Source organism: Tamandua tetradactyla, chromosome 1, assembly GCF_023851605.1.
Source record: "Tamandua tetradactyla isolate mTamTet1 chromosome 1, mTamTet1.pri, whole genome shotgun sequence".
Lineage (NCBI taxonomy): Eukaryota > Metazoa > Chordata > Mammalia > Pilosa > Myrmecophagidae > Tamandua > Tamandua tetradactyla.
The window spans coordinates 156,272,225-156,290,760 of NC_135327.1; the positions used below are offsets into that span (position 1 = coordinate 156,272,225).

The window sequence follows — 18,536 nt, forward strand, 5'->3', positions numbered from 1 at the left end:
TTGAAACTTTCAGTTTGAATGCGGTTGCTTTTATTTTCGTGTTTGGAATGGTTTGGGTTTTTTTCTTTCCATTCATAATTTCTGTCACATGATTGGAAAATAAAATGAAACAAAGCATTTCCAGGCGATGTTTTCCTATTTCAAGGGAAGCTACGGATCAAAAGAGCACTATTGTGAGAACCGTGCGTCTCCATGAGAAGAAAGATTCACAGCATTGAGAAATATTGGCAAGGGTTAGGGGGGACATTACCATCAAAAATCCCATTGTGACTCCAGCTCTCCTGATTCTGCAAATGATGGTTTCAGACACAAGGTTTAAGTACTTAAGGGGAAAAAAAAAATCTGTATTTTGTTAAGAAATGCTTTTAATGAAAATAGCAACAGCATTTCCATACAATAAAAGTTGACATTTCAGACTTGAGGGAAGTTGCTGTGTTTCCTAGATACAAGAATTGCTGTACCTTGACGGAAATTAGAATGCTCTTTCTGGCATTGGATCTGTTTAATTGCTTTAGTAGTTATTGCATAGTGCTTTCAACATGAGTTCATCAGTAGATGCTTGAGTAATGCAGAATGAAAATGTTATCCATGGAAATGTTGAATTTCTATAAATACTAAAGGATTATTTTAAAAGGAGATGCTTATTTAATAATCTCTGGGTATAATTAACAATCCAGCCTGACAGTGACTTCCCACAAGCCAGCAGAGGATGACGATGTGACTTGCCATCTGTACATTCGGTATCTTTATTCTTTTACAAAACATATTTTTAAAAGAATTATTACTGTCTTTATATTGCACATTTCATTATTTTAAAAACTATAAATCATGTCTTTCTTGTAATGTGAGCATGATAGAGTTTTTTGAAACATGCAAATGAAACCTTCATAGCTTAAAACTAATCAGTCATACAGATCTGGTTATCTAAATGTTCCCCAATAGTCTCCCTTCCTCCCTTCCTCCCATTGTTTCACAATTAACTACACCTCTCTGCCCCTCCTACCCTGCTCCCATCCCAGTGTACTCATTTACATACTTCATCTATCCTGCCCATTTAATTCTAGCCTTTTATCCTCAAAATCTGATGGTGGGATGCCCAGCCCCCTTCCCATGCGCACGCTGACGTTTTTGAAATATGGTCATGACTACCTAACTGTCCCTGTAAAATGTGTAGTATTGTTTTGTATTTATATGTGTTTTTAATTTACATTGATGGCATTCTATAGAATTTTTTTAATGAAGGAAGATTAGAGAAGCTAGCTCCTAATATTGATTTCCTAATGTGTTTACTATGTGAGTTTGCTCCCCTTTACTTTTATTTCTGTTTTCCTTTTCCTCTCAAATGTCTATTACTTTGCCAATCCAGTTTCATATTAATAAGCTTTCTACAGTCACATGAGGTCTGACATTTTATAACATCAAAAAGTTGTGGGGTGGGCAGCGATGGCTCAGTGGCAGAGTTCTTGCCTGCCATGCCAGAGACCCAGGTTCGATTCCCAGTGCCTGCCCATGTAAAAAAAAAAGAAAAAGTTCTGAATCGTTCCAGATTCTAAAGTTATAATAAACCCCCCTTCTAAAACAGGTTGCTCTAAAAAATTGAGTACATTCTGCCATGTCACAGATTCACCACTCAAGTGGTGATGTATCAAGTGATATATCATGCGTCAGTTTCATATCATAAAGGCTATAGTAATTGTTTTACTTTGTCTCCCAGCATAATACAAGCTATACCACGTCCATCACCTATGCAGCCAAAGCCTTAAGAGTAAAATAAACAGACATTTATTTTAGGGAAAGTATGCATGTCACTGATTTTTTTAAAACCGGGTGGCTCTTAATTCATCAGCTGTGTACTGGGAACCTACTAACTTTGCTTTATTAGGCAAATGAGTGAAGTGAATGGAAAAAAGTAACATAGAACCTAACATTAAGGAACTAAAATTTTAGCAGAGGAAATAAAATCATGTACCCAGAAACAGTAATACACGAGACATACAAATAAAGGGCTAACAGAATCCACAGAGGACCTATTTCTCTGACACTTGCCTCAGAGAATTTCATTCAGTTAAATTTATATAAATAAACTTAAAGCATTTGAAGGATCAAACAGAGTCACATCACTGAAATCCCATTTGTTTATACTAGTGGTGGGGGAGGAGTAAGGCGTGGGGAAAAGACATGGGCACCATCCAGCTTAATCCATCAGAGCAGTTACTACCTACCAAGTTCTGCAAATGTTTTGACTGCATTGAAGTGCTAAATCTGTGGCCAGGCCAAAGATTCTACAACTCTTGTTTTAATGAATACTATGGAGTTTCTGTTACAAAATAGAATGGACATAACCTTTTTATAAAGACAGCTGCCATACATGAAAAGGAACAGAAAAATGATTTTACTTCCTTCCTCCACTGAAGCCTAAAGGCAGAGTTTTTGCTTTGTGGATTTTTTTTCTCCCAAGAGTTTGCAGCTGTTTCTGCCCTTCCATTGTGCTTGTGTTCAGCTCTGGCTGGGAACACAAGCTACAGCCCCAGCTGTTGGGTGCAAAGTGAATCAGGTATTTCACAGTGGTTATTTGATTAGAAAGAATTATATTGTTTAGCTAACAATATTGCGTGTATGGTAGAGAAGACATTTCTGACATGTTTCTCACTGCTAGACATATGTAACCTGTCTCATACAGGTGCAGCTATGTCTAATCATACTGATGTGTATGTATATTTGATTATCTATATCTGCATAAGCATGTTAGTATAGACATAGATTTCAAAAAGTTTTTATTTGTATGATTACTCCCTTGGGATGCTTTGAAGTAAAATAATATGATAAGCAATGTTCCAGATATTATAATCAGAATAAACAGTGCCAATGAGCCTTCATATAGATCGGGAGGTGGGGGGAAGCGATGTAAGAAATAAGGTTGGGGAACATTCGCACGGCATGCACGGCTACATGGGAGAGGGTAGAGGGATTCTCATGAGGATCACAGGACTAATCACAGGGATTGCCCAAGTCTCCCCCTCTGAGCTCCTTGTTTAATCTACATCCAAAAACAATGCTTGCTTGATTTTTTTTTAACAACACTTGTATAAGACCTTTAATCTCTAAATGCAAAGCACTGCTATTAAAATATTTGTGCATGACTGTCAGGCCAGGGAGAGTGAGGGGTTTAGAGATGGGATTGGGGGTGGGGAGGCCCTTTCAAGACTTCAAGTTCAGGTCTGCAAGTACCCTTTGGGCAGCTACTATGTGCACAGCGCTGTGTCTCCTGGCAGTGGGCACTGTCGCAGCCGCCTTTAGACTCTTTGGTATCATCCTTTCTCTTCCCCCAGCCCCTCTCAGCTCTCTGCCTGGTTTCTTGTCGCTGTTACCACGCATTAGCCCGACTTCTTCTGCCTCTCCACTGGACTAGTTGGGGCCTAAGCCAGAAACCTAAGAAAGTAAAGATCACCTAAAAGGACATCCTTTGCTCTCATCACCATTACTCATGATCATTTCTTAAAGGGTCATATAAGTAATCCAGTGAACTTGAGAATAATTAACAGGCTTCCTGGTGGAAGAAGAATCAATTCATCTATTGACCTCCTCCTATCTTCAAACTCCTTCAGTTCCTGTGCCACCATCATGGCATGTCAGTGCTTTGTCTGAGAACCTTGGCATAATTACCTCTGGGATTACTGCTGTTTTAAAGAATGCAGACACAGACCATCCGTGCACCAATATTGCTAGTGTCAGGCAGAGACACAGCCAAGTGAAGCTTGAACTCCAACGACATTTCTCTTTAGGGATTGCTGACTTACCCATCTCCTTTATAAAAATGCTTGGATAAAAATATCATCTGCCTTTTCCTTTTTAATGTGTCCATGATTGATTTAGTTGAATCCCTAAAGAATAGCAGCCTGGTCTGTTTAGAAGAAAAGATGCTCATGGTGTTGAAATATCTTTTGTGTAAAAAATAATGTGTTATAAATAATAATTTCGGTTATATGCACAACTAAAAAATTAAGCCCAGTTTATATATATATGTATAGAATATCGACTTGAAAGTATAGATTTTTTATTTTTATAAATTTTCTAACCTCTGGATTTTAGATGTTTGTTGTTTTTTTTTTTAAGGCTCAACCTGTTGTTGCACTTTGTCTTTTCATTTCAGGAATATGGAACACATACCAATCTCAACATTGCAGTAGTAAGGAAAATTGATTTACTCCTGGATTTACCTGGCCTTTGCCTTGCCGAGACAGTATAAAAGCACTCATGCCCATTTACTAAAAAGAGTGTTAGAAATAATAGAGTAAAGCTTCATTTAATTCAAATTTTACCCCCAGTGCTTTGTCTTAGTACTTTTAATTCTGAGCTTCCTATAACAATTAACAATTTTTACTCCTTCTCATGTTTCTTTTTTTCCCTGTTTCAGAAAACTAGATGTTTTCATTGATTGAAACAAACAATTTTCCCATTCTTATTCTGAAGTCTTTCTAAACAAAGACCAATTGTACTGAAGATAGTAAACCTAAAGCAGGCAAGAAGCAGGAAACATCAGAAGCCATATCTTGAAAATTAGACCAAAGTCCTAAAGGTTATCTAAATTTGAAACATTTGAGAAGACTCTACGTGCATCAAGGCTTCAGTGAGCTGCTTTTTTAATGGTCCACTCATCTATTTAGGCAAGAGAGAGGCTTCAGGAGCTACCATGTGCCAGATGCTGGGAGCAGCAGGGAGTGCTCCTAGAAATAGGACTATATGTTTTCTGTTCTTATAAGAGGAAAATTAACTTCAGTCTTCAAAACAGTCAATTTGATGTTGGCCTCTTGGTTACACCTTCATCTACATTTTTACATGACTGAACCATTTTTTAAATATGCCAACTGATCCCAGGATAACCATATGAAGGAGGACGGTGTTGCATGTTTTCTAGACGTCTGCCTTCCGTTTCAGATTTTTGAGGGCCACCGAGAGCATTATACACACAGCTCATACCCTTCACGTTGACTTGCCAAGCAGGGCCTCATTCAAAAAAACACCAGTGCCAACAGGAATTCCAGAGGCTAATCATGTCTCTCAAGGATATAAAACATTCTTAGATCACAAAACTCTGATTAAACTCCCTGCCCTGTCATCTTGAGCACTCTAACTTCCAGGGGCTCCTACTTCTCCTTTGAGAGGTCCACTCTCACCCCCACTGTTCCAACCCAGCCGTGCTGCCCCTTCCATCACCTCTACCACCTCAGCTGTGCAACCTTCCCTGGGGTGGGCTTACAACCTTTCACCTCCTCTGCCAAGCCCAGGCTCGCGGGGAGTGTGCTTCATCTTCCAGCCTGATTCTTCTCCTACCGGAAATGCCCTGTTGTTTCTTCTATCCCTCTGCCCTCCTCCAGCCTCTCATGGATTGTTACAAAAGTCCAGTCTTACCCAGAGGGGTTTTGGGGGAGAGCTGGCTGGGAGGTGGGGTGGGCAATACCCGAGTACTCAGTCTCAGGCAGGAGGATTAGAGGTCAGAGTGAACCCCAGAAGTAAACCTTCCCTTAACTTGAGTTAAGAAAGCATTTGGCAGGAAACCGCAAGCCAAAACCACAATGAGAGACCATTTCACACCTGCTAGGACACTAGGATTTTTTAAAAATGGAAAACTACAAGTGTTGGCAGGATGTGGAGAATTTGGAACCCTCATACATTGCTGGTGGGAGTGTAAAATGGTGCAGCCATTTTGGAAAACAATCTGATAGTTCCTCAAAATGTCAAACAGAGTCACCATATGACACAGTGATTCCGCTCTTAGTTACATGCCTAGGAGAAATGAAAATGCATGTCTGCACAGAAACTTGTACGCAACTGTTTACAGCAGCATTATTCACAATAGCCAAAAAGTGCAAGCAACTTTATCATCCAATGATAGATAAAAGGTGGTATATCTATGTAATAGAATAGTATTTTGCAATAAAAAGGAATAAGGTAGTGATACAGGCTCCAACATGAATGAATCTTAAAAACATTATGTTACCATGTGGCCTGAACTGCCATCTTGCAGTAATTTGCCAAAATGATGAACACAAAGGGAAAGAGGAGAGGCACCTGCTGTATGTTTTCTAGGCCTTTTAGAAAGCATGGAGTTGTTCCTCTGGCCACATACAGGCGAAGCTACAAGAAAGGTGATATCGTAGACATCAAGGGAATGGGCACTATTCAAAACAGAATGCCCCACAAATTCCTACAACTAAACTGGAAGGGTTTGTGATGTTATGTAGCATGCTGTTGGTATTGTTGTAAACGAACAAGTGAAGGGCAAGATTCTTGCCAAGAAAATTGTGCATATTGAATATATTAAGCACCCTAAGAGCCAAAATAGCATCCTGAAGCATGTAAGGAAAAATGATCAGGAAAAAAAGGAAGCCAAAGAGAAAGGTACCTGGATTCTCCTGGAGTGCCGTCTTGTTCCACCAGGAGAAGCACATTTTATGAGAACCAGTGGAAAGGAGCCTGAGCATCTGGAGCCTATATCTTAAGAGTTCATGGCATAAGAGGTGTAAAAAATAAAATACTTAAGAAGAAGCAACAAAGAACATTATGTTAAATGAAAGGAGCCAGTCACAAAAGAGCACGAGTCCATTTGTATGAAATGTCCAGAATAGGAAAATCTACAGAGTCAGAAAGGAAATTCCTGATTGCATTGGTCTTGGGGATATTGGGTAGAAGTGGACTGGCTTCTAATGGTGGTGATGAAAATGTTCTAAAAGTGATGTTGGTGATGATTGCACAACTCTATGAATATGCTAAAAAACATTGAATTGTCTATGTTAAAAAAAAAACATTTGAGAGAGCAATCACAAAGTCGCATACAAATAACTTAAGTTAAATTTTATTCATCATTCTTAAAGAAAATTAAATATGAAGTCAGTTTAATTAAAAATAAAATTCTGTGTGTGGGGGATCTGACCTTTACACATTTGTTCAGGTTTATGATTTTTGGAGCCTAACCACAAAGATTTTATTTGTACATGTATTTCTTCCCCGTGTCCTCTCACAGAAAATTTACTTGATTCTTCCCTCACCCCACAAAAAGGTTTTGAGACCTAAATACAAAAGATTAGTCATCCATCGACACAGTAGAAACTTAGAAGATAATTGCCAGTCTTCTGTTTCATACTAATTGTTCTAAGATTGCCAGGTGATTTATCATAAGAATTAAATTTATATGCTAAATTTGATTCTGTCCCAAGAAAAGCTCCATGACAACCATAAGGAACTTATGATTTCTTGCCAACATTGCTTCAGGGGTTATTTTGAGGGTTAAAGTGATTATTCAATTATTTAGAATAAGAGAAATTGAGGAACTAAGTAGAAAAACATTCTTGGCATTTTATAGCAGTTGGTATTCCTGCAGAGAAGCTAATGATCAACTTAAAAGGTACTTGCATCTGTGGGACTTCCTCTGCTCAAAATTCCAGTCATCTCACTTTTCCATACAGCCCCCTTCTCTCGTCCAGCCCATTTTCTGCACCAAGCAACACTCCTCCTAGCTCTTAATCTAAAGTAGAGCCTTACTAGCTAAGCTAGTAGCATTTCCTCTGTGCCAGCAAAAACTGTTTAGATGCTGAGGCTTCTCCATAGGCATGCTTAATTTGTGCAGCCAAGATTACTGAAACAAGGAGTATTTGGCAAGGCAGATAAATTGTGAAATCTGTTTTAATGCTTTGACTCATGAGTGACTCTTGGGAGCTCAGCATTGAAGCTTTTTATTAATATTTACTCTGGAGCTCCGAAAGTGTAGCAGTCAAGTGTTTTGGGAGAGGCAGTGTTTCCTAGAGGTCAAGCACATGGGTCCTGGCATTAGATAAAGCTCCTTGGAATCCTGACTCATATACTTTCTAGCTAAAATTCTCCATCATATTTTCTTTAAGGAAAATAATGGTACCTACCTGTAAGACTATTTGAAGAGTAAATGAAATATCTACTTAAAGCTTTTAGCAAAATGCCTGGCTCAGTTACCTTTTCTTACAATACAATATAGATGATGCTCTCTGGACAGAAGTGTCTTAACAGGAAATGCACCAAGTCAGTCAGTCAAACAAGTGTTAAGTTCCCAAGATGCAAAGAGCGTCTTGAAAAGAGAGGGAAAGGTTAACCCCTTCTGGGAAATGAGTTTTAGCTGGGTTTCAGACATTTGATAAAGTCAGTGATGGCCTACTGAAGAAATTGCTTACTGTAGGTGCAGGAAATGAGAGTAAAGAGAGCAAGAAGATGAGAGGGGGAAAAAGAGTTCTAGGAGGTGATTGTTATGTAGCAAGTCTAAATAGAACGGAAAAAAAAACAACAGAAACAGATACAAAATGCAAACAGCCATAGGAAGATTCAGAGTGATGACTAATCTTCAGTGAAGTGTAAAGCACAGAGTGAGAACTCACGGAGAACAGAGTCAGGGTATTAAGAGAGGCCGTTTTGTCTTGTTTTGTTTTTGAATTGTGCACGACAGAAGAAATTTTTTTCACCTTTGCAGTTTGAAGTGACTTACAACACGTGGGAAAAAAAATAGGGGGACAGGAAAACATGAGGTAGTAAGCAGCAGAACTGAGTTAAGATGGCAAAAATTGGATAACTGAAATCTGGAAAGTTTGGAAGTCTGGCATCCTCATGTTCTGCTTGTATCCACCACCAGCGGGAAGCAGAACTGGTGAATAAACTCGTCTTCAATGTTGCCTACAAAGGTCACTAATACCTATTTGGCCCCAAACTTAGGATAACAACAGCTTCCATCCTTTCCCATCCTGACCAAGTGACCTTTGATCTATCACTTAACTTCTGTGCAAATACAGCCAGCCTGCTTAATGGAGATGTTTTGAAATGGTGAGTGTTTGGGGCAGAGCTAATGTTGTGTCCTGATGTTTAACCTTTATAGCTCTGAGTGAGCTTGCTTAGTTTCCCTATCAACAATCCACTCCGTGGGAGCAAATTAGGTACTTTGGGAATCTTCCCAAATAGTCTCAGGCTATTTGGCTGAAGAATTTTCAGGCAGTTTGTGCTGAGGAGTTTGCTACCAGCCTCCATTACATTGTGAGCGTCCTCTGTGTGCTTGTTCTTGTCCTTCCATTAAAGTATTTAGCAGTTAATTACTCCTGTGAGTAATTTGCATCCCGATTTTACAGATGAGAAAACTGAGGTAGAGAGAGGAGTCATTTAATCCTAATCTCGAAGATGCTTATGTTTGTTCTGTGGTTTCATACCCACGGCAAGGAGACACTTTCGGAGCAAGGCCAAAGGCAGTTAGGGTTGTGGGGTGCCCCCAGCATCCTCCTGCGGATGCAGCCTGACGACCTCCGGAGGAGTGGACGCCTTTCTCAGGGCTCCTAGTGAGGCTATAAGTGTTCTACGATAACAGGACAGATGGAAATTATTTAGCTGGGAGGCATCCCAAATTAGAAATACCTGAAAGCAAGAATTACACCATGCACCAAACCTCATTTTCAAGGCATTGTTAAAACCATCATGTATTATTATGAAGTCATTTCCAGGAAGCAGAACTTGATGTATGATCCAAGTAATAACAAGAGCATGGTACAGTGGTTTATGAAAAATACAGCACATCATTTCAAAGTAGCTGGGGGCCTATTTAGATCTCCAAAGATATAAAAATATGGGCTAAGAGCAGCAAAACTGGAAATAGACACAGGTTTCAGACTCCCTGTTTGCCGTTCATTCCATTTCCTTAAGGGATATTGCCTAGTGGGGAGGGTCGGGGGATAGAGTAAAAAATAATCTGGAGTCCTTATAGCTTAAGCAGTGTCTTCTGTTTGGGGTAGGGTTTTGACTCCTCCAGTTCCCAGTACAATTGCGAGGCTTTGTCTGCATGTGTTAGCTGATTGATAGAAGAACCTCTTTCCCTAGAAACCCTTAAAAGATCATAGGCAAAAGTCAGTCTGGGAGGCTCAGATGAATTGTCTTCATGGCAGGAGATTAAAAGGCATCGTATTGAAGTACAATGAACTGTCGGGTCTTTAGTTCAGGGACCCAGAAGCTCTCCTCATCCGTTATTACCATCATTGTCCACATTTTCCACTTTTGTTTAAACTGAACTTGTTGAAATAAGGGGGTTTTCTATTTTCTTTCTCAGGTTGTGGTTTCTCGATCGGGATCGTCTACCCCTCATGTGAATTTTCGCCTGGATTCCCATCCTGTGTCTCTAGAGAGAATTGTGGAGGACCCATTAAACCGAAACGGCTACACACTTGTCGTCACTGGGCAGAAAGTAAGCCCTGTTCCATAGAGAGTGTCCATGGACATGGTTCTTCTCAAATGGGCATTTATAGCCAGTGTTATCTGGTCCTTTAAAACTTGTCTTTTAATCTTGGATCCACCCTTCCTTAGTCAAGTTCTTTGTTGAGTATTCCCAGCAATCTTTTGAAATCAAGTTAAATTTTTATTCCAAGAAGGTAGACCTAAGGGAGGTTGTCTTCCTAAAGTACATGTCTCCTTTTGGCCTGTATTTCTCAGTGAGTAAAAACAAACACAAGAGATGAGAATTATAGATGTTATGGCAGAATGCTAGTACAGGCTGATAAGTCCTGGAAATTGTGCGCTGGAATCTGACTCCAGCCGTTAATCCCTTTTCTGAGAGAAGAAGGTGCATCTTGACGCCAGAATGAGATGTAAGCTTACTTAGAATTTCCCATGGGTTCAACTGTCTTTTTCAGCAGCTTAAATTATACTCTCCTGTTATTTCAAATTCATCTAAAGGCAGGGCAGAAATGTCCCTACTAATAGGACCTCTGTCATTGCAATGACAATGCTTGTATTCACTGGACAGACATACTAACTTTAATCACACACATTCTAACAGTAGAGGAAAGGAAAGCATTTGACGTTTTGAATTTTTTTTAATTTAATCATTATTACATGATTTGTATGCATAGGTGCTATTTACAACAGACTCCATAAAATAGTATTTGTATGTATCTTTCGTATATTTAGTTTTTTATTAGCAAACTGAAAAACAAAATTTTAAACCTTTTGGCAGCTCATCCTCTGACTCTCATTTTCAGATAACCAAGATCCCGTTGAACGGCTTAGGCTGTGGCCACTTCCAGTCCTGCAGTCAGTGTCTCTCCGCCCCTTCCTTTGTGCAGTGTGGCTGGTGCCGGCATAAATGTGTGCAAGCAGGGGAATGTCCCAATGGGACATGGACTCAAGACATCTGTCAGCCTACAATTTATGAGGTAAGAGTCTCTGTCAGCCGTTATGTGTGGGGGGTTTTTTTTGGTAAACACACATCCCACTAATGAAAAAAATCCAAAAATCAGTGTACTCCCTTAGCTGTGACACATCAGCCAAGGCACCATCTCCCTGCTGGTTTTGTGTCTGGGGTGATGTTTGGGCACATCCTCCTGAGTTCTGCATTTGAAGTGCCCACTTCACACTAATGAGGATTCTGTCCTCTGATAGCTGCACTGCCTTCAGTACTGCGTGAATAAGGAGCAGTGGCTAATGAGCGCCGCTGCTCTCCATTTCCTCACACTGGAAACTGCTCTCTCTCCTGAGTTCTTCAGTTCCTCACCACCTCCTTTATCTACCACGTGCCCAGACATGGGCCCCCCCAGCACACAAGGAGATCCACTCATGGCATAACCAGGAGCCCTAAGCTGAACCCTGAAAGTGGGTGATCCCAGCCATCCTGGGGCAGACAGGACAGAAGGTTTCTTCCTCTAGGTTAAAGAGATGCTGGTCTTGTCTCATCACTAATGACTCTACAGATTGCTTCCCAAGGAATCTGGGAGGCAAATGCGTGGTTGACAACCCGTGGGTGGCTGTGAGCCTTCTTTCTGTGTTCCTGGAAGAGAAGTAAAAGCATGACTGGTGACTGTACTAACATGTATACTTCCTTGAGCTATTTCATTCTTCATCTCATTCAAAATATAATTCTTCAGTACATACTATGCAGCAGGCACTCTCTTAGACACTGGGGAGATAAGCAGCCAAACAAGAAAAGCATGCCTCCAAGGTTAGAACTTAACCTTGGGCTTCACTATGATATGTTGGCCACATTCTCAAACTCTCTGTTCCCTTATTTGCTTAATATATTTAGCACTGAAAATATCTCCATGGCAGTATTTTACAATTTCCTTATCCAAATGCATTTTGCTTGAAAATACTTCCCTGGTGAGGACCCAATATGTATTTTCTCTGCCTGCATGTAGAACAGTTAGACTTTAGTAAACGGTTCTTGTGAAAGATTCAAGTTAAAGTTCTCAGTTGCCTGGTTCAAGCCCAAGTAAACAAAGCGTGCGAGTCAGAACAAGAATTGCCTCCAAGCAGATGGCTGTTTTTATTTAGTTACGGTTTGGGGCAAGATTTATCCTGGGTGACTGGGTTTTAATCGAATCATTTTCTGTTAGGTGTGATACGATTTTTAAGGCTTAGCTTGGTCATCCAGAGAATAAACTAAAAAAGAATAAAAACAAAATTTAAATCTATACTGTAGGTTTGTGTACTTTTTTTTTCTCTATATTTTTAATCCACATGGAATTTTATACTTTTACAAATACACAGCCTTGGCAATTTGAGACACTAGAAATCTGAACTCGGTTACTTTGTGAAAGAGATACAGAGTGTGTGTGTGTGTGTGTGTGTGTGTGTGTGTGTGTGTGTGTTTTCAATTAAAACACAAGAATTTCATTTCCAAAATAGGCAAGCTGATATTTTAAGTAAAGAAAGCAGGTTGATAACTTGTACAAATGAAACATTCTGTTTCTGCAGTTGTGCTTTTATTTTATCATAAAAGCCTATTAAAATGGTTAAAAACACTAAATATTTTAGGATTTTCTGGAACCAGAGAATCTCTCATAAGTTGTTTTAATCGCCCATCTCTCTCACTTTTCCTAACTCCAACACTCTATTTTTGATTATTTTAAAAGGTTACATTGTATCATGCACAAGTCTGTGACGTTCATTCTGTGTGACGGGAAGAAAAACAGTGCAGCTGAGTTCATAAATCCCTTTCGGTTCATAGTTGTTAGGAAGATTTCATGCTGCACTAAACCGTGACATTTAGCATTCTTACTGAAAAAAATAAAACAGAATATTCATCTTTTTCTTATCTGTCTTAAACTCTACAGGCACAAAATTTAGCTAATGTGTAGAATTTCACTTTCCAAAAAAAGTTAACCTGCTGTCAAGGTACATGAAGTTCAGTGGCTGAAATTCTTTACAGTTCCACATATGAGAGATTTCAGGATTGGAAGCCCGTTATTTTGTTTCAAACATGTTATCTGATCTCGTACTTAAAGGACAATGAGAAATGCTTCAAAAAAGGAAGAGTACTTTCCAGTGTACTCTGAATTTATTAGGAGAAAGTTATCATATATTGTAGAATTGAATTTAGTCCCGATGAGACGATAAAACTGTTCATTAATTGATCAGAAGATTCAGATAGGAAGCAGCAGCCATCTCTTGGGGTCTAGAGGGAGGGGCAAGCACTTCACTGCTAGCAATATATTTGTGACTTTTTCCCTCCTGAAGAGGAGAGGAGGTGGCCATTGTTTATTTTCATTTTCAGGGTTCTTTTTTTTGGTTTTCTCATATAGTACCTTGATGGAATTTTAAATGATTCTTTAAAATCCTTTTTCAATGGGTTAATCAGTGGTGTGATCCTTTACCTGTGAAAGGACAATACCTATTTTATGGGTTTTTTTCCTTCTCTATCCAGACAAGTAGGAGACAGCTTTCCATGGCTTAATGTTGGACAGCCATTTCCTACCCACAGTTTCCCCACCTTTAAAGATAATTCAGGGGCCTGTAAGGGTAGTTCAGTGGTAGAATTCTCGACTACCATGTAGGACACCCAGGTTTGATTCCTAGCCAATGCACTTCCCAAAAAACAAACAAACAGAAATTCAACAAATGGTGCTGTGGTAAGGGGATACTCAAACAGAAAAAGAATGAAATGTAACCCCCACCATATAGCTTAAAAAAAAAAATTTTTTTTTAATTAAAAAAAAAAAGATAACTCAGAGTTCACTACCCCATTGTTGGGACTACCCAAGGGTGTGAGCCCCAAACTGCTTCCTTCTTCCCCTGGAAAAGTCAAAGTTATCCCGTAAGCTAAGGAGGAAATGTCCAAACAACCCCTTTAGTACCCTCCCTAGGGAGAAAAACTAAGCAGAGCTGGCCTTTGGAATCCTGAGGTCCTAGCAGGGGTTTCTTTTTTCTTTTTAAAAAAATTTTTTTATTGTATAAAATAACATATATACAAAGCAAAGAAATAAAAAAAAGCAGTAGTTTTTCAAAGAACTCTTCAACAAGTGGTTACAGGACAGATCCTAGAGTTTGTCATGGGCTACCATATGATCCTCTCGTGTTTTTCCTTCCAGTTGCTCCAGAATATAGGAGGCTAGAAGGCTTAAATACTTTTTTATCATCACAATCAACTTCTTGTCCTTCTTTTTTTGTGAACAATAACATATTTACAAAAAAGCTATAAATTTCAAAGCACAGCACCACAATTAGTTGTAGAACATATTTCAGACTTTGACATGTGTTACAATTTCACAATTCTAGGTTTTTACTTCTAGCTGCTCTAAAAAGACTAAAAGATATCAATTTAATGATTCAGCATTCATATTCATTTGTTAAGTCCTATTTTCTATGTATAATTCCACCATCACCTTTGATTTTTCCATACCTCTCTTTGGGGTTGTTTGGGCTATGGCAATTCTGAATTTTTGATATTGGAAGGGTCTGTCATTAATATTGGGTAGGGAGATGGAACTATCTGATGTTCTGGAGAGGCTGGGGTAGGTTTCAGGACTTATCTGGACCAGGGACCCATTAGGAGGATGTAGGTTTCTAGAAAGTTACTCTAGTGCATGGAACTCTTATGGACTCATATATATTGCCCTAGGTGTTCTTTAGGATTAGCTGAGTGGTCCTGGTTGGTGGTTGGCAGGTTATGATAGGTAGGAAGGTCTACCTGAAGTTTGCGTAAGAGCAAAGAGTAGCCACCCGACTCTATTTGAACTCTCTCTTCCACTGATACTTTATTAATTACATTTCTTTTCCCCCTTCTGGTAAGGATATAATTGTTGATCCCACAGTGCCAGGTCTGGATTCATCCCTGGGAGTCATCTCCCACGTCATCAAGGAGACTTTCACTCCTGGATGTTATGTCCTATGTAGTGGGGAGGGAAATTTGATTTCACTTGCAGAGTTGGGCTTAGAGAGACTGAGGCCACATCTGAGCAACAACAGAGGTCCTCCAGAGGTAACTCTTAGGCATGCCTATAGGTAGTCTAAGCTTCTCCGCTACCCACATAAGCTTCACAAGAATAAGCCTCATGATCAAGGGCATGGCCTATTAATTTGGATATCCCTAAAGTTTGACACAGTATCAAGGGATTCCCTGATGGTAAGGTTTGATAGTTCCATATTCTTTCTCCCCTCCCTCAGGGATTTTGCCAATACCTTTTGATTATCTGCTTAATATAATCTAGGATGTTTCCAGGCATTACAATAATCTAAAGAGGATTAAAGGACTTCTTTCTTATTCTGTGCTTCCTGTGTTTCAGTTGTTCAAATGAGCTATTCAGATAGGTTGAATTAGATTAAGCACCACAGAAAATTTCAGTTCCAGATCAAATAAACTTTTCTTCCATTGGTCTCAAAGAGTATGTGTAGTTCTAAAATATAGACATTGTCTTTCTTACTCCTGTGTTCTGAATTACTTTAACCGCAACCTGTTTGGCTTTATTCTTATCTCTAAATATCAGGTTATATAGATAAAATAACCTCTCAAAATCCAGAAATAAAAATCACCACTCCAGACTTAATGTGTCTGCTCCAAAATCTTACAATCTAGGCCCCTGTTTTTTTATAAGCATTTTCTAAAGGTGACCATATAATTGTTGTTTTTTTGTTTCTAGCTTATTTTATCTCACCAAGTGTCCCACATGTTCATTCACATCGTTGCATGCCTCACGACATTGTTCCTTTTCGTAGCAGCACAACCTTCGTTCATAAGTATACACCATCGTTCACCAATCTACTTCTCTGTCAGTGCATCCTTCAGCCACCTCCCAGCAGAGATTTCTAAATATTCATTTCATTTCCAGTGCTCCAGTTGAACAGCTCTCACTGTCTTCTCTCAATCACCAACCATGTCCTTTGCATTTTATGCAAAGTGTGTAGAGGGCAGACTTCAATTTTGGTATAGAAAGAGAGGTATCTAGACAGTGGAGTCCGGTCATCAGCCTTGGGCAGCTGTTCTCAATGGGAAGCATCCTCAGAAGAGGGAACAGGAGCTGTGTGACTGCCCCCGTCTGAACAGAGAGAAGCCCAGGAGGGTTGGATGTCTCATTCTCTCTTACTAGATTTCTAACATAATAATAAACAGGTTTTTTTCTAGAAGTTCTCATTTGACAATTCATGGTCAAGGTAAATTTTCATGAAAGGCACACTGTGTAATGGATTTTATGGGTAGAATGGCTATTACAAAAGCGTTAAGCTAAGACTTTAAAGTGGTTTGGTAACAAGGCTAAGTTAAGAGATTCATTTGTGATTATTTACTTGCAAATTTGAATTTTGCTAACAGCCCTCCAAAATTGTAAAAAGTGACACTTTTAAGCTTCCGCTAACTGGGCTTTTAGCAAAGATCTTTGCTAGTTTTTGAGTTGCCTTTCCAGGGTGCTATGTTTTCCCACCATTGTACTTTACAGCACAATTTACAATATGTCCTCCCGAAAAAAGCATTTCCTTTCTCAATTGTCACAAAACTGCTGAGGAGAAGCTTATTTTTAACTTGGAAATTTGTTTTGTTTTTAAGGGTTTGAGCTTAAGAACAGTTGCCTTGTAAACTTCATAAGAGCCTAGTACTATCATATCAGAGTTGCCTGAGTGTTATTAATAAATGTACATTTTACTTTTACCACACCAAAAGTGAGCCTGCAATAATACACAACCTCTTCTTTATCTGCATTGAATATGGGAGGAAAAAAAAAAATCAATCCTAGAAATGAGACATAAAATAATGCCAAGAAAAATAATTAGAAAAATTACTGCAAGGCATCACATTTTGGGTCCTCTATAGTTCTGTTTTTATGTTTCTAATAGAAATGATATATTGTATTTATTAAATAGTGCACTAGTTTTTAAGGCCCTGCGTGTCAACTAACTAGCTGGTAGGTATTAAATAGTTACTACATTTTAAAAAAATCTTAAATCAGCAATAAATGTGAATTAACAGGTATATAATACAGTCACTTGTTTATTTGCTTGTGCCTGGATAGTAGGTAGTAGGTAGATAGATAAATAGATAGATGGATAGACAAATGGATGGATGGACTGTGTGTGTGTGTGTGTGTATATATATATATAGAGAGAGAGAGAATACCATCTATGGTTTTGGTTTTAGAATAGCTGTTGAATGCAGCTGTGCAAGTACTGGTACACAGAAAGAGGTGGTTTTTACTGTGTAACTCCCTTCTCTGAGTGCGAATATCACAGCGGCTAGAATGGAGCAAACGCCCAGTTGGTGCAGAGAACAAGGCATGTGTTGGTCTGGGACTATCAAAACATGAAGAGTTTTGATAGGAGTTTGATCTGGAGATCCATGAAAAGATTATTGCCAGTTTGAGTTAGAAGCGTTTACAAGTCTGAGCTCCAAGTGTGTCTGCTCAAGCCCCAAAGACTCATAAAAACATAATTGACTTCAGAGTAACCCAAGGAACCTTTAATTCCTACCTAGGCAGAATCTGCTCTCTGTCCCATCTCTGGTTTTCCTGAAAACAACTTGTTTCCCATCAGCCTGTCGGATGGTTTTAATGTTTGTTTCCAGGTGCTCTGAAATTTGTAACCCTTTTCCTTTGAAGGAAAATTCCATTTTTACTAAATAATGGGAGAATGGAAGAATTTCTGACTGTTTAAAGATAGGTATTTTGTTTGTTTATTCACCATACATATTAAGGAGTGTTTTTATGGTGTTGTTTTTATAAAAAGTTCTGCATTATCCTTGTAGGTTTTCCCAACCAGTGCACCCCTTGAAGGAGGGACAAGGGTGACCATCTGTGGCTGGGACTTTGGATTCAGGAGGAACAATAAGTTTGATTTAAAGAAAACCAGAGTTCTCATTGGAAATGAGAGCTGCACCTTGACCTTAAGTGAGAGCACAGCAAATGCGTAAGGATCTTAATATGCTTTGCTGGGGGTATGCTTGGCAGATAAGCTATATTTTTGCATGAATACTTGTAAAAATTGCTTAAGAGCCCACCTCTTGGCCTATCAGATCCTTGTGGGGTTTGTTTTGTTTTGTTTATAAACCCTTACTTACTTACTGGGGTTAAGGAGGGAGAAAGGTAACATTGCCTAGGTGAAGAAGAGAAGAATCCAGCATTTCAGGAGTTTTTTAACCATTTACATACCAACTCTTCAGAAACTCTCCAGGTAGGTTTAAAAGAATAGTGGTATTCTTTTAAACTCCATCTTTAGAGTCTTTAAATATGGTGAGACTCAATGGTTTTTTTCCATGAAAATCAGTAAACGGCTCAGTATAGACCCTCTCC

General features: G+C 39.1%; 1 protein-coding gene across 1 annotated transcript in view; it reads left to right on the forward strand.

Moving 5' to 3' along the window:
* The window catches only part of MET (MET proto-oncogene, receptor tyrosine kinase), a 125,682-nt gene that overhangs the window by 65,058 nt on the left and 42,088 nt on the right, over positions 1-18,536 (forward strand). The window contains exons 4-6 of the mRNA XM_077114962.1: positions 10,103-10,237; positions 11,031-11,204; positions 17,993-18,153. Coding sequence (XP_076971077.1) covers positions 10,103-10,237; positions 11,031-11,204; positions 17,993-18,153 — 470 coding nt within the window. The remainder of the gene's footprint in view (positions 1-10,102; positions 10,238-11,030; positions 11,205-17,992; positions 18,154-18,536) is intronic.